General features: G+C 35.3%; 1 protein-coding gene across 1 annotated transcript; it reads left to right on the forward strand.

Annotated features, from left to right (window-relative positions):
- The first annotated feature begins 7087 nt into the window (after positions 1-7087).
- On the forward strand, positions 7088-14261 carry LOC127259619 (uncharacterized protein At2g24330-like). Its single transcript, XM_051287054.1, has 6 exons — positions 7088-7244; positions 9789-10046; positions 10345-10489; positions 12779-12888; positions 13359-13782; positions 13873-14261. The coding sequence occupies exons 2-6, from the start codon at positions 9792-9794 to the stop codon at positions 14094-14096; spliced, it is 1158 nt and encodes a 385-aa protein (XP_051143011.1). The 5' UTR covers positions 7088-7244; positions 9789-9791; the 3' UTR covers positions 14097-14261.
- The last annotated feature ends 799 nt before the right edge of the window (positions 14262-15060 follow it).

The following is a 15060-nucleotide window of genomic DNA, read 5'->3' on the forward strand; positions in this document are numbered from 1 at the left end:
CATTAATCTACCTTGCATGGTCGGTCTGTGCAACATTAGTCTGACCAAATCCATTTTAGAAACCACTTCGGTTTCTCTTGGCAGAATATAATGTTCCAACCGAGTGCCAGCGAAAACTAAAGAATAACACATTTTTTCGGATATACTGTAATTCAACTCAGGTCCTGCTAAAGTTTTGCTTAAATAATAAATGGCTCTTTCCTTACCATCTTCCCATTCTTGTACCAAGAGACTGCTTACCACATCAAAACTGTTCGCCAAATATAACCGAAGAGGTCGGCCGCCTCTTGGAGGAACCAACACAGGCGGGTTAACCAAGGCTTCCTTGATTTCCTCCAATGCCTTCTGTTGGTCCCGACCCCAAGAAAAATCGGTGGCCTTATTCCGTAATAATTTTGTGATAGGTTTTAATTTCCCTGCGGCATTTGATATAAAATGCCTTAGGTAATTCACATTTCCCAAAAAACTTTGTACTTCTTTGACCGCTGAGGCGACCGCATTGTTAGGACAGCTTTGGCTTTGTTCACGTCAAAATCTCTATTCCTTTTTCATGTACTAAAAACCCCAAGAAATTCCCCGCCGAAACTCCAAAGGCACATTTCGTTGGGTTCATTTTCAGGTTGTACTGCTTCATCCGAATAAAAGCATTTTTTAAATCAACCAAATGTGAATCAAAGTCGGTAGACTTAATGATCACATCATCAATATATACCTCCATTGACTGCCCAATAAGATCATGAAAGATAGTGTTCATAGCTCGTTGGTAAGTCGCCCCAGCATTCTTTAAACCGAATGGCATAACTGTCCATTCATAAATTCCCAACGCTCTTGGGCTGCGGTTTTGGGTATATCTTCTTCTGCGAATGAAATTTGGTTATACCCTGCGTATCCATCCATTAAACTCAAAATTCGGTGTCCCGCCGCAGAATCGATCAACATGTCTGCTATAGGCATGACATATTCATGTTTTGGACTGGCGAGATTGAGATCTCTGAAGTCGATGCAAATTTGGATCTTTCCATTTTTTTTGGTTACCAGAACGATATTGGCTAACCATTCCGCATATCGACATGGACGAATGAAACCAACCTTTAGTAGCTTCTCAATTTCTTCTTTGATCTGGGGCATCAATTCTGGACTCACTCTACTTGGTGGTTGCTTGTAAGGCTTAAACCCCTTTTTAATAGGCAACCTATGTTCTATTAACTGCGCGCAATCCGGGCATTTCGGAATAATCCCATGCCAGACATTCCTTGTGATCTCGAATTAACGCTACCATTCGCTCATGTTGACTTTTTGTCAGTAAACCACTTACCCTGACCATCTTGGGTATCTGTTTGGTTCCCACGTTATATTCAATGAGAGGGTCCTGACTTGACAGAGAAGTTTCTGTCTTTTCCAGGAGATCAGGCCAGCGAAAACCTTCCTCTTCGCCAATATTATTGTTGGAAATTTTATTATTATGTAATCTAACCATTAATTGGTTTAAATAGAACTGTCTAATCAGTTTATCACATTTATTTATTTCTTCCATAAATTAAACTTCAAGTAAAAGTTTATTTTGGCTAACAACAGAGCCATAAAACAGAAAATTGTTTCTAATGAAACATGCAACCCTGCGTAGTGAGCTTACAACCCTTCCAGGGATACTCATCTACCATGGTTGTCCGTGAAATCGGTGGTACGTACTCCGTATAAAGAACCGATTCTTCCACTCCTTCTGTAGAGCCGAACGGATTCATACTGGCTTCCATGGTGAAAACCTGATCTCCTTCCCAAAACATAATTTGTTGATGGAGAGAAGAAGGCACACATTTGAAAGCGTGAATCCAGTCTCACCCCAACAAAACTGAGTAGGTAGTATTGGCATCCACAACAAAAAACACGGTGGAAATCACATTAGGTCCAACCTCAATGGGTGCCACCATCATCCCTTCTGGCTTGATCGGTTGTCCTCTGAAGCTCGTCATCTCGATGTCTACCGGCGACAAATCGCCAATCTCTTTGCCCAATTTTCTTAAAGTTTTGAGGGGCATGACATTGAAAACAGCCCCATTATCGATAAAAACCTTGTTAACCGGCTTACCACATATGTGAGCGTTAACAAAGAGTGGTTTTAAATGCGGGATTGCTCCTTCTGGTATAGGTGGAAAAACCATAGGTGGGGGTCTGCCAACCATTGCTGCCCATTCTGGTTCTTCTTCCTCCTCGAACTTTGCCCAAATGGGTTCTTCTTCGACAAACCATCGCATATCCGTCATCCTGACTTTGAATTCTGCTTTATCAAAGTTTTACTATCTTGCTGCGCAAAACTTTCATCTCTTCTGGGGCAAATGATCCGAAAATAATCTCGGGGGTCTCTTCCTCTGCACTTTCTATTTCAGGATCAATATTGATCCGTGTGCAGAATTGACATCGAAAACATCTGGCCTTCTTGATAGGCTTGCTGTTCTCCCCTTGCTCATCTGGTTCGTCATTCAAGTCCTTCATTTTGGGTGATGATTCTTTCTTCTCCTTACCCTTATATGTTCGTTTTCCATGCCGCGCTGCATACCTGCGTTTAGCATTACGAATTTGTGTGCGATTCATACCTGGAAATCGAGGGTCTATGTCTATTGGCAGAGGCTTTCTGTTTCAGCTCCATTTCTCTTGGACTGGATGTGGTTTGCGTGTTGGTCGGTCCCGTACCACGACTTTATCTTTCAATTCTACTTTGAACGACCCATCTTCTCTGTCCCATTTCTCTGCCACTCTAGTTTCGCAAACTTTGAATTTCACTTCCTGATTGGATTCCCGTTCTTTAGGCTTGCGTTCTTTTCGTCTGGTGTCTTCTTCATCATCACTTTGCACAACTTGTGAAGACCGCAAAGAGATCATTGCAGTAGTTACTTTTGGGAAGGGCTGATGCTCTACTCCCATTGTTACATATTTGAATCTCCCTGCTTTGATAGCCTTCTGTATTTCCTTTCGGAAATGTGTGCATTGATTAGTGTAATGAGTAAAGGAATTATGCCACTTACAGTATGGCCTTCCCTTTATTTCCTCCTTCGTTGCCAAACTTTGCCCTTTAGGAATGCGAATCTGCCCATCCGCCAATAGAATATCGAAGATCTCGTCGGCCTTGGATACATCGAAAGTCGGCTGCTCCCTCTCCTCTGTTCCTGGCAATGGCTTTAGTTTCGAACATACATACGGTTTGCCATTCACAATTTCAGCTGCCATCTCTTCAAGAATATTTCCTTCATCTGGCGAATAAATCTCTGTATCAACACTAGCCATTTGTTGTACCCTGTTCCGACGAAAGTTGTGATCTTTTTCTCTAAACAAAGATTCTAATATCTCTGCTTTGGAGGCCAAACTAGCCAAGTCCTGAACATCATGGGCTGTCAATGCCTCCCGAAGTCTGGAATGCATGTTTCTGACCACCAAATTGGTCATTTCACTTTCCTCGATGATTGTCGGGCATCTGCCTTTCATGAGTCGTATCCGTTCAATAAACTAATACGCGGTCTCTTCTGGCATCTGTCGGATCTCTAAAAGATCCGTGAGTGAGACTGTCGGGAGAAGATTAAAAAATCTTGCATGAAATGCTGCCTCCAGACTCTCCCAGGTTTGCAACTGCCCGGGTGGCAAATTTGCAAACCATGAAAAAACGGTCCTTGTAAGCGATAACCCGAACAATTGTAGTTTATAGAAAGAATTATTGCCTACTTCCCCTAATTGAGCCGTGAAACGTTCCACATGCTCAATAGTTGATGCCCCATCTTCTCCAGAAAATGAATGAAAATCGGGTGGCCTGTAATTCCTTAGAAGTGGATGCTCGTTGATGATTCTTTCTGGAAACGGCCTCTGGTACGCAGGTCTGTTGATCGTCTGGGGGTTCATTCCAAAATATACCCTCAAAACCTGAGCAATGTCTTCTGGGTCTACTCTGGGTGGGACAGGATCCAACACCTGAATGGGATTGTGAGCCTGGCCTCCCAATCTTTCCCCTCTGAAGTCGGTAGGCTCGGTCATAACACCTAACGGAATGTCATTCGTGTATGTAAGAGGAGTCTTCCCTCTGTCAACCCTTAGGGCAGTAACACTTGGAAAAGTGTTGTCCACATATGAAGGCCTCGCAAAATTTTCCTGTAACCTGGATGGTGATAGTTCTGGTGGCGTCTGGATAGGTTGCAAAGTAACCTTTGATAACGCCTGATTTAACGTATTTTGTATAAGGTTTTGTTGCTCCCGCAACATTTGTTGCTCGCGCAACATATTCTGCATGGCCAAATTATGCTGGTTGTTCAATTGCTAACATAAGAAACCCAGTCAGCAGGTGTTTGTGGCATTTCTCCTGTATTTGGCATGACAGGTGGTGAAACCCTTTCTCCCACCGGCGCCGAAGATGATTGAGGCTGTGAGCCTGCCATGTGGATCCTTCCGACGATTCGGCCGGATCTTAATCGTATGAAACTCTCCGTTGACGTATGATCAGCAATCTTGCTTTTCTCCCACTGTGGTCGCCAAATTGTTGATGCGTTTTTCAACAATAAAAAGTAAAATTCGAAAATAGAGAAATATCCCCGAATTTGATAGATGAGTGTCTGATATTAGAGATCTCTAAACACTATAGAATACATAAAATAAAATAAGGAAAAGATAACAATAAAGACTGAAAAATAAAGTGGTGATCTCCAAAAGCAATTTTCTTGAATTTGATGTCGATTGAAGATCCCTCATCTGTACAGTACGGAATCCTTAAATAACCCCTTGAAGATACGGTTCGAACCGCTATCCGGTCGGTTACCATAACCGCTGTTAACTCCCCCAAAAAGTTCTCTTCTATCGACACGTATGAGAACCGTCCTACCACGTCCGACCTTTGAAAATCGTTCGCCAGTTGAAACTACCCTCCACTATCAGAAACTGCTTTTTCACCCGACCTGCAGGATAGCTACTTTTACTACCTGACCTTTGAACTTGGTCCGACTTCAATGTCCGACCTTCTTACACCCGACCCTTGGAATTTGTCCCGACTAGGTCCGACTTCACTATCCAAACTATTTACTCCTGACCAGGTCCAATCTCATCATTCGTCCGACTTTCTTACACCCGACCCTTGGAATTTGTCCTGACTAGGTCCGACTTCGATATCCGAACTATTTGGTCCCGACCAGGTCCAATCTCATCATCCGTCCGACCTTTAGGATTAACCCGACCAGGTTTGACCTTAACATCTGAACCCAAGCTCATCCGACCCGGTTATTGCAGTCATACTTGGACTTTCAAAAAGCCCACTAGACGTTTCGAATAAATTTTAACCTAATCTTGGCAGGCCCATTCTCTAAAAACCTATCCATTATTTTTTTGTACTCAACAATTATTAATTTATTATATAAATTTTATATTAAAAATAAACTAGATTAAATATATTAAAATTTGTGATAATAAATTAATTAATAATTAATATAATAAACATACATGTACTAGTTTCTTTATATTTTAAAGAATTTATTATAATTTTTCGTAAAAATATATTATTATTTTTTTACAAAAATAACTTAAAATAGTAAAATAAATATATTAATAATATTTTTACAATTTTCAACAACCAATAACAAAAATTATCAAAATTTTTAAATAATACAATTGAATATTTTTAAAATAAAATATAAATATCTTTAATTGTTGTTGTTTTACCAAACACTCTAATACAATCCTTTAATCGAATTAGCTAGTCAAACCAACTAACTAAATCAGCTAAATATTAACAGCTAATCAAATCAGCTAACAACTGATGGTCAAACACATTCTAAAATTATGTTTATTGAATTTAAACATATAAGTAATTATGACATGGAAGGGGTTTGTTTACACATGTTTTTTAAATTTTGAAAGTTTAAAAAAAAAGTAAAAAGTTAGTATTTGATTTGATATTTTGTGAGAGAAAAAATGTATTTGAGGTGATATTTTTTGAAAAATAAATAGTGTCAAATGATTGAAAGTGTGTGTGTAAACCGAGCGAAGAAGTTTGTTCTTTTATGCATTAGACTATTTTAAATAAAAATATTTTATCAATGTTTTTAATAAAAATAGTATTTTTTTTTAAAAAAATATTTCTAAAATAAAAAAATTATTTTTTCTAAGCAATATCATACTTTTTAAAACACTTAGATAATTTTTAACATTTCTAAAGTATTAAATATTTGTTTCATTTTAGTTTGAATCTTAATTTAAATAATACTAATATTCTATAGAAAATATGTTTTTATTAAGGAGTTATAAAATTTAAATGATATTAATTTGTATTTGAAATTAAAGTGAATAAGTCTATTACTACTTCTTTTAAAAAAAGAAAAATTATTTATTATTTTGCACAAATGTTAATACGATAAGTAATTTTTGTTATTCATAAAATAAAATAAAAATAATAAAAAAGTCATATAATTTTTCAATTAAAAAATAATTTGAATTGAAATTAAAGCCAAATAGGCAATTATTTCATTTGTCTACGAAATATAATTATTATTTTCTACAAGTTTTAATATATTTATAATTGTCATTTATAGATAAAAAATTGTAAAAAAAAGTTATACTTTCACCGTAAAAGTTATACTCTCTCCGTCACATAACAAAGTATTCATTTTTTCATTTTAGTCCGTCCTATTTAGTAACTTACTATCAACCTAACATTACAAATACCCTTACAACTTACAATATATTATACAAATGTCATTATCTTATATATTTAGTCATTTGTATTATATTTCTACTATATCTCAATATAATACTAATATTTCTAAAACTATTTAAAAAAAAAACAAATGAATATTTACTTGTATTATATATAAATATAATATTAATATTAGTATTGATAATTTTTCTATTAAAAAACCGACTTATTTTCTGTTTTTTATTTTTTATTTTTTATTTTTATAACTGAAAAGAAAAAGACTATTTATTTTGTGACACCTAAAATTCACGACCGATTGGTGAATTTAATTTACAGCAATGATGAGTTTGTTTAGGAAGATGAAGTAATAATAAGGGACACGTGCTACTCACGTGGAATGTTGCAGATTTCAATGGAAAGGAGACAGACAGACCCCTTTTCTTCTACCAAAGGGAACGTTGGAAAAGTTTCTTGTACTGCTTTCCCATCTCCAAATTCTCCTCATTCCCATTGCCAACCCCATTCATATTCCTCCTCAGCATCTCCCGTCTGCAATCCTTCATTTCAACGGGTAGCTGGTCGCGAGGTAACCATTACTGTATATTCGTTTTACGGATTCATTTAATACTTGATCTCTCATTTCTTGTGCCTGCGGCTCGCTTAACAGTTGAAATTGATCTGTGGATTATGGTAGCTCTTACAATTTATGTGTGAGATTGATCTAGGGTTTCCTGTTCGTGTTTTTTGGTTTGTTCAGTTGCTGGATTTGAATTTTGTTGTTCGATTGTTCCTGATTTTCTTTTTGTATGATCTTCGTTTCTGATATTTAGGGTTCAGAATAATTGGCCTCACCTCAGTGTTGTGTGTTGGCGAAGTTGCAGTTGTGATCCTACTTAAAGTTTCTTTCGTATATTAGCTTCACTGTATTGCAATGTCAAATTTTATGAGTTTTATTTTGATAACACACCTCTATATTGTAAAAGATGAATACCTGTAAAAGGATGAAGAAAAAAAAAGAACAACACTTTGTTATGTAAAGAATCATATCAAGCATACCTTTCGAGGATTGAATTTTAGAAGCAAGAAATATTATGCTCAAACTCAAGGAAAAATTTAACCGAGAATTTACTTCATTCAGTATCCAATATCTTGATCTATGAAGCCACTGTAGCTATAAAATAGGGATGAAATGTATTTCAGAAGTTATAATTAGGGAGACATGCATACACTATCAATACAAAATTTAGGTTTAAAGCAAAAATAAGCAAGATCAGGCATGGGTTTCTCTCAAAGGAATTGCTCCAAGGTAGAGCCACCATCCCATTTACATATTAGCTAGTAGCAAAGAAACTTCGTATTGCTCTCATGGTTGTCTTAGCTATGGTTGAACTAGATACATTCCTTGTGTTAGCAAGCAGGAAAAAACTTTAGTGCATGTTTTAAAATTTTATCTTACTTTGCAATGGGTTGAGATGCTGCTCTGATTATGTTTGATGCTACTAGTGGTTTGATCAATATATTTATTATACTGTAGCCAATTAGTGTGGTAAATTCCTATTGCAATCCATAGTCATGCACAATGCCTCTTCTTCGGTGGTGCAATACATTCGGTAGTGAGAACAATGACCACTCCTCTCAATGCTTCTATTCAATGGACTTCCATGGTGTTTGAGTTTCTTATCATAAAGGGTGGATAGCTAGTTTCAACTGGACCATCCTTTGCATCTACCTACTGATATACTTTTACCCGGATCCTAGATATTAACTAAATATGAATTTCTAAACTAGGACTTCTATTTTAATTTATTAAATTATCTCGTTTCCCTCACCCTCAAGCTGTATATAAGGAGCATGATGGGGCTAAGTGATCCCCAACTCCACCGAGAAGGAAATTATGACCACCAGTAAAAACATTTTCAAATTATATCACTAGTAATTTTTATTTTTATTTACTTCTTCCCCAATTCAATTGCACCACTTAGCAACTGAACCAGTACTAGGTGGAATATTACACTCTGTAAATGAACTACAATTGCTCCCCCTAACTTCCAGATGTAGCAAGATTAACAATTGCAAGATCATAACTTGTTATGAGACTGCTTTCACAGGTCTATACCAACTGTAAAAAGACAAGTCACAAGACCAGGAATATGATGAGTGTATAAAATTGGGTGTAATACCTGTATGATAGTCTCAACAGTGTTAAGTTAGGGCTGAACATGCAGACCTGGAATAAGAAAAAAAGTTGCACAAACGAAAAAAATAGAAAAAAAAACCTCTTATGATGACTACAGATTTATTGGGGAAAAACTAATTGTGAAACTCTGATGTTTTCTCATTGAACTAAATGACGTGTTGTGTTCTCTAAGGGTTTTAGATTTTGTGGGAGCTTTATTGTTAGTTATTGGAATTGTGAATGTGTTTAGAAGATTTGTGATGTTTGGGTGAAGTAGTTTTTATTACTTTTTTTAAAATGTTTTGTGAGAGCATGGATATGTGTTTGTTTGTAAGGTTTTGGTTTTGATTTTACTATTCCCAATATTTATTTTTTTCCAAAAAATGTCAAATCAATCATTTATTTTTTATTTATTATATTACACAGAAAGTATCAAATCAATATATATATTTATATCACATCAAACAACTATTTCAATTCAACATTTTACTATTCAAACCCAAAACCCAAAACCAGAACCCCACAAACACACTGTATTTTTTATTGCGAAATTTGGGTAATTATTTATTTATTTATTTGGAGAATGATGTAAAAAATAAAAGAACAAACCATCATACAAATTTAATATCAAGTTCTTGATACAATAGTGAGGACATTGTACTGCAAATCTTCACTTGGAAATAATTTCCAAATATAATTAAATTGTATTCTAACACCACACGGACAAAACAATATATGTATGCATACGTGTGCAGTTCATTTATGCCAACTGCATCCAAGGGCTAGTCTTATATGAAACTCTGTAATAATGTTTTAGAATTTTTTCTATGACTGGTCCTTTGTATACTTACAGCTATTTGTATGAAACTCATGCAAAAATTCGTGGTCTTCCCCCTTTCTAAAACCTGGCTTACTAATGTTAATTATCAGTCTAACTTGGGTTGTAATATGCAGAAAATGGCTAAAGAATCGAAGAATGATGCTGGGGAGGATGTCACATCTACTGATACCAAGATTAAGAAGGAAACCAAGAAGAAAGGAGTTCTATCAAGGTTATGGAATGCACTATTTAGAACACGGGGCGATGATTTTGAAAAAAGATTAGAACATATATCCAAGGAAGAAGCTGCTATTCTTTCCAGAATTGCAAGGCGTGCATATAGTTCCCAAAGAAGGACACGGAACCTTATCATATTCTCTCTTCTTTCTGAGGTAAGATAGCTTCCTCTAATACTTGGCTGATTAAATGGAAGTGAATACAACAAATAAATTGGGTCTAGGGTGGGTTAGAACTTATTAAACCTAAATCCAAAGTATTTTTATAGAAAAGAGTTACATTAATCATACTACATGGCTGTAAATGCTTTTGGATTGCTGTTACATTCTCACCTAGTCAAGGTGGTGAACAAATTTTACTTTCTATAGATTTCTTATTAACCACATACTGTTAGTATTCCTTAAATTGATTCTGAGAATGGGGCTTTCCATTTTACATTTTATGTGGTTTTAGGTAAGTGCTATAGGTTATGCTATCATGAGCACAAGATCTTTAGACTTGGACTGGAAAACAAGAGCAATGCGAGTCTTACCTATGTTTCTGCTGCCGGCGTTGTGTGTCTTTGTTTACTCAGCACTTAAAAGCTTCACAAAATTGCGTAAGTAGCATGACTATACTTTAAATTGGTTTCTCTGGTGAAACTATATAAACCTTATCCAAAATTCAACTATGAAATTGGTTACAAATTCAAAAGCTTTATATTGTGAATAAGAGCTTTGCTGCATATCACATGTATATCATTATATCCTTAGAAGTTGCCATGTTTGTATGCTATATGCTTGCTTGTTTAATGTGATATTTTTTAATTTTTTTTTTTGAAAACAAAATATTTATTCACTTAGGGTGTGTTTGTTTGAGGGATTTGTTTGGATTTCAACTATTTATCCTATTTTTTCCTCCCAAAAACATCAAATCAAACACTTATTTTTTATTTTTTATATTATACTAAAAATTAATTTTACATTCAAAACATCGCATCAATACCTATTTATATCACATCATACAACTATTCAAATTCAAAATTTTTACTATTCAAATCCCAACTCAAAATCCAAACTCTTAAAAAAACACACCCTTAGAATATTGTTGATGAATTCATATGTACTTATAAGTTTTTATTACATAATTTCTTTGGATTATAATGGAAGCTTTCTGAAAGAGGTCTTTTGGTAGCAAGGTTTGTATAATCCAGTGGACATTAGATGAGCCACGCAAACGCTATTCTGACTGGTGAACCTTCTAAAAAGATTTCTCAGTTTATGTTTCCTCTTGCTGCAAGGAAATAGGTTTCAGATTATCAAATTCTAAAAGTAATCAAAACTATTTGTTCCTAATTTCACTTGGAGAAAATATGAAACCATTCCTAGGGTTTTGGAAGATCTGATGTTCCTGATAAATGGAGATTTGTAACAAACGTGTAAGACACGTGGCGATCATATCAAAGTATTTATTCATGGCATTATAGATTTGCTAGGTTCACATATGTTGTTGGTCATTTGACAGTCGTGCGGAAGTTCTAAAATTCTGGCCCATAAATCCTTATTTGTTGAATGGCACTTCTTAAACTTAGGATATTCAACCGGTGCTTTGCTTTATATATTAAACAAATCTATTTTTGTACAAGCATCATTCATTTTGTCAAATCTAAATTGCATTATTCAATGTTAAACTTAAACCGAGTGCATGAAATATCTAAATACTCACATGGATGTGTGTGTGTGTGAGAGAGAGAGAGAGAGAGAGAGAGAGAGATTACTATGTACACTATACTTCTATTCTGAATTCTGTATTGAATTACAATGTCATGACAGTGCCTAAAGTTCATATTTCAAAGGATGCATACAAAATGATTCTACTTAAGTTGGATGGCAATGGCCTAGAAACCAAATTTTGGAGAGCCTGATTCTTTATCTATGAATTGTTGAGCATTTCAATACCTTCTTAAATATCATATTTTGTTTAGGTCTACCACCCATAGCTGTCAAAAACTTTTGTTTTTTTTTCCATTGCTTTCTGACAGGATCACAGGATGCAGAAAGCATTTGAATATTTTTGGATGGCCATACTCATCTTACCTATTATATATATAATATATATATATATACACACATTAACTACTTCTCCATTTAGTTGGATACTTGATGTGATATTTTATAAGATGAAATAGGTATTTGATGTGATGTCTTTTCAGAAGGTACTATTGAATATTGATGAATAGTGCCAAAACTTCAAGTATGTATGTAAACAGATCTTTAACAATCATTTGTTGGGTTTGTCTTGATACAATTAGTGGGCTTGTTTACTTTGGGCTTGTATTTGGATTTTATATTTTTGGTTTTTTGGCTGAATAATTGTTGCATGTGATTTTATGAATGAAATGATAGGATATTTTTCTATAGAGAACCGTGATATTTTGCATATTAAAGAAGTAAATTGAAAGAAAATTCAAAGTAAACAAAGCCAATGTAACTACTTTACTATTTAATCCACAAACAGTTGTCTACTTCATTGCGGGGTGGGGGAGAGGGGGTTTCATAATGTTCTCATTCGAAATTTTAAGCTGAATCTTATTTTTCAACAAGCTTCAAAATGTTACTGCATAAATTGTTAATACCCTTCATGTCTTCTCTACTTGTCTCCCATTTGGATTTTTTTTTTTTTTTATTTTTTTTTATTTGAGTTTAGCGTCGAATTCGCTCCCTTACTTTGTCAATTGAAGAACTCTTGTATGTTGCAACTGTTCTTTCCACAGTCCTGGCTCTAATTTGTATGTGTGTCAGAGGATTTATTTAGCCATTTGTTGTGTCTCAGAGGATTGTTTAGCCATTTGCTTTTCATGGATGACACGTCAATTCGAAAAGCAGTTTATTGACAAATCGTTTTGCAGGTGACCAGAAAGACTACAAGACTTTGGAAAAGCTTAAGGCTGAGCGGCAAGCAAAAATCGATGAATTAAAAGAGAGGACGAATTACTACATTACTCAACAGCTAATACAGGTCTAAAAATGAAAACTAGCGATCTCATTTGCTCATTACTCTTTCACACTGTTTGCGAAGTTAAAAAATAACACTTTTTTCTTCTTATGTATCCATTTTTTTAAAACTATTGATGGATGTTGGCAAAGTCCCCTTTCTGCTTTTTAACTACATAGTACTACCAGGGTGGTTTCCAATGGCTTCTTTAGGGTTTTCGGAACGAAATTATTTTTATTTAGACAATTTGGTTTTTACTGTAATGATGTATTTACATCAATATTCATCTATATATATATATATATATTTTATAATCTAGGTGGAAAAACATTGATATTAGTAAAAATGTCTTATGTAGGAACAGTTTCCTCATTATCTTTCAACAGTTTTCTTAGTATAATTTCATTTGCAATCATCCAAATACTATTTCATCTTAGTTCATTTTCTTGCTGATTAAGTATAGTTTAGATTCTTAATTGGACCCTTCAGTGCAGAGGTACGACCCTGATCCAGCTGCCAAGGCCGCAGCTGCCACAGTTCTTGCATCGAAGCTTGGTTCTGATTCTGGCCTAAAAGTACACCTTGGAGACTACACCAATCTCAATGCACCCACTGGAAAGAGCAGTTCCGTGGAACTTTCAAGCACCAGCGAGCTACGTAATAGGAAGCAATCCCATCGTAAAACCAGTACCAATGAAAGTGGATTGATTACAGAACACGAAGAAACAATGCCTGCTGAGGCAGAGTCTGAGTTTGCTGAAACCTCTTATCAACAGCAGTTGGTTGTCGAACATCACCCTCAAACGAGCGCGAGCTTAAATGATGGTGGATGGATCGCTCGTCTGGCTGCTATGCTCGTGGGAGAGGACCCCACCCAGTCGTACGCGCTTATTTGTGGCAACTGCCGAATGCATAATGGTAGGTTTGAAACACGTCAAACACTGCATTATTAAGGTGATCTCCTGAGAATTCATCTAAATTAATTTTGTTGTTTCATTATATTTGTAGGGCTTGTGAGGAAAGAGGACTTCCCTTATGTCACGTATTACTGCCCTCATTGCAAAGCCTTGAATAGGCCAAAACAGCCACCGGATAATCATGTTGACGATAAAGAAGTAGCCCCAAGTCTGGTTGGCTTTGGCGATAATGCAGTAGTTTCTTCTGGTGGTTCGACAGTTGGTGATAAGGGTGATAGCACTGTGGCTGCTACTTCAGGTGTTTCTGAAAATTAGAACAAAAAAAAGGGAAAGGACTATTATTGTGTGCATGGATTCAAAACGATCGATCAAATGACTTGTGATTGTGAGAGCTTCTGAAGGTACGCTTTGATGGAAAAACACTGTAAACACTACATTTGCGAAGAAATTGATTATATATATATATATTCACATGGTCAAGGCTGATTGTTTTATTCTGCTTTGTATGCTTAGAAAATTTTGAGAATAATTATAAAAAAAAATAAATTAATGATGCACAAATTTTAAATGTTGTTGATTATATAGTTTACCATTAATAGAGATTATGATAAAATATTTAGAGTTTATTTGTTTAGGTATAGAGTTTTTTGATAGATTGATAATTGTATGTAAAATTATATATGTATTTTCACTTGTGTTAATAGGAAGCATTCTATTGATAACACAACATGATATTAGAGTTGCTAAACTTTTATTGTCTAGCTCTTTGATTTAGATGGGAGCCTTTGTAGCCAAAACAATGGTCATGCACTTGTCGGGCTTTTAGGTTTGTTTGTGTCAATTTTGTGTTTGTCTAGTCACTTGGGGGTTGAGCCTCCAATCCTTTTGTAAACTCAAGGGGTTTGTGAGTTGTTGAAGAAAACCCTTAATTAGTTTGGTTTTTCATTGTGTTCTGTTTGATTTTTGTAAAGTAACTAACTCTTAATGGATTCTCAAATTTCATAACAAGATTGGTTTCGCCTTTTACTTTTTGGGTTGTAATTGGTAAGATCTATTCCGTCAGGTTGCCCTTGTCTTACAAATCTTGAGAAAATGTGTCGCCATCGGTTCTTCAATGTGATATCTTTACCTTGTAAGTTTGGTCGGGTGATAAGTAGTTATTTAAGTTTTTGGACTTATAAAGGAGATGTTCCGTCTAAACTTGATTTCTTGTATTTTTTTTAGTTTATTGAAATTACTTTCTTTCACGTTACTTATTTACCTTGGGAGTTTGGTCGGT

This window comes from Andrographis paniculata, unplaced genomic scaffold, assembly GCF_009805555.1.
Source record: "Andrographis paniculata isolate CXL003 unplaced genomic scaffold, ASM980555v1 Contig14END, whole genome shotgun sequence".
NCBI lineage: Eukaryota > Viridiplantae > Streptophyta > Magnoliopsida > Lamiales > Acanthaceae > Andrographis > Andrographis paniculata.

What these genes read in the sequence shown, in the direction of transcription:
- LOC127259619 (XM_051287054.1), top strand. Translation starts at nt 9,792, where the DNA reads ATGGCTAAAGAATCGAAGAATGATGCTGGGGAGGATGTCACATCTACT. An exon ending in TATTCTCTCTTCTTTCTGAG is followed by an intron (nt 10,047 to 10,344) that starts GTAAGATAGCTT and finishes ATGTGGTTTTAG; the next exon opens with GTAAGTGCTATAGGTTATGC. An exon ending in TAAAAGCTTCACAAAATTGC is followed by an intron (nt 10,490 to 12,778) that starts GTAAGTAGCATG and finishes ATCGTTTTGCAG; the next exon opens with GTGACCAGAAAGACTACAAG.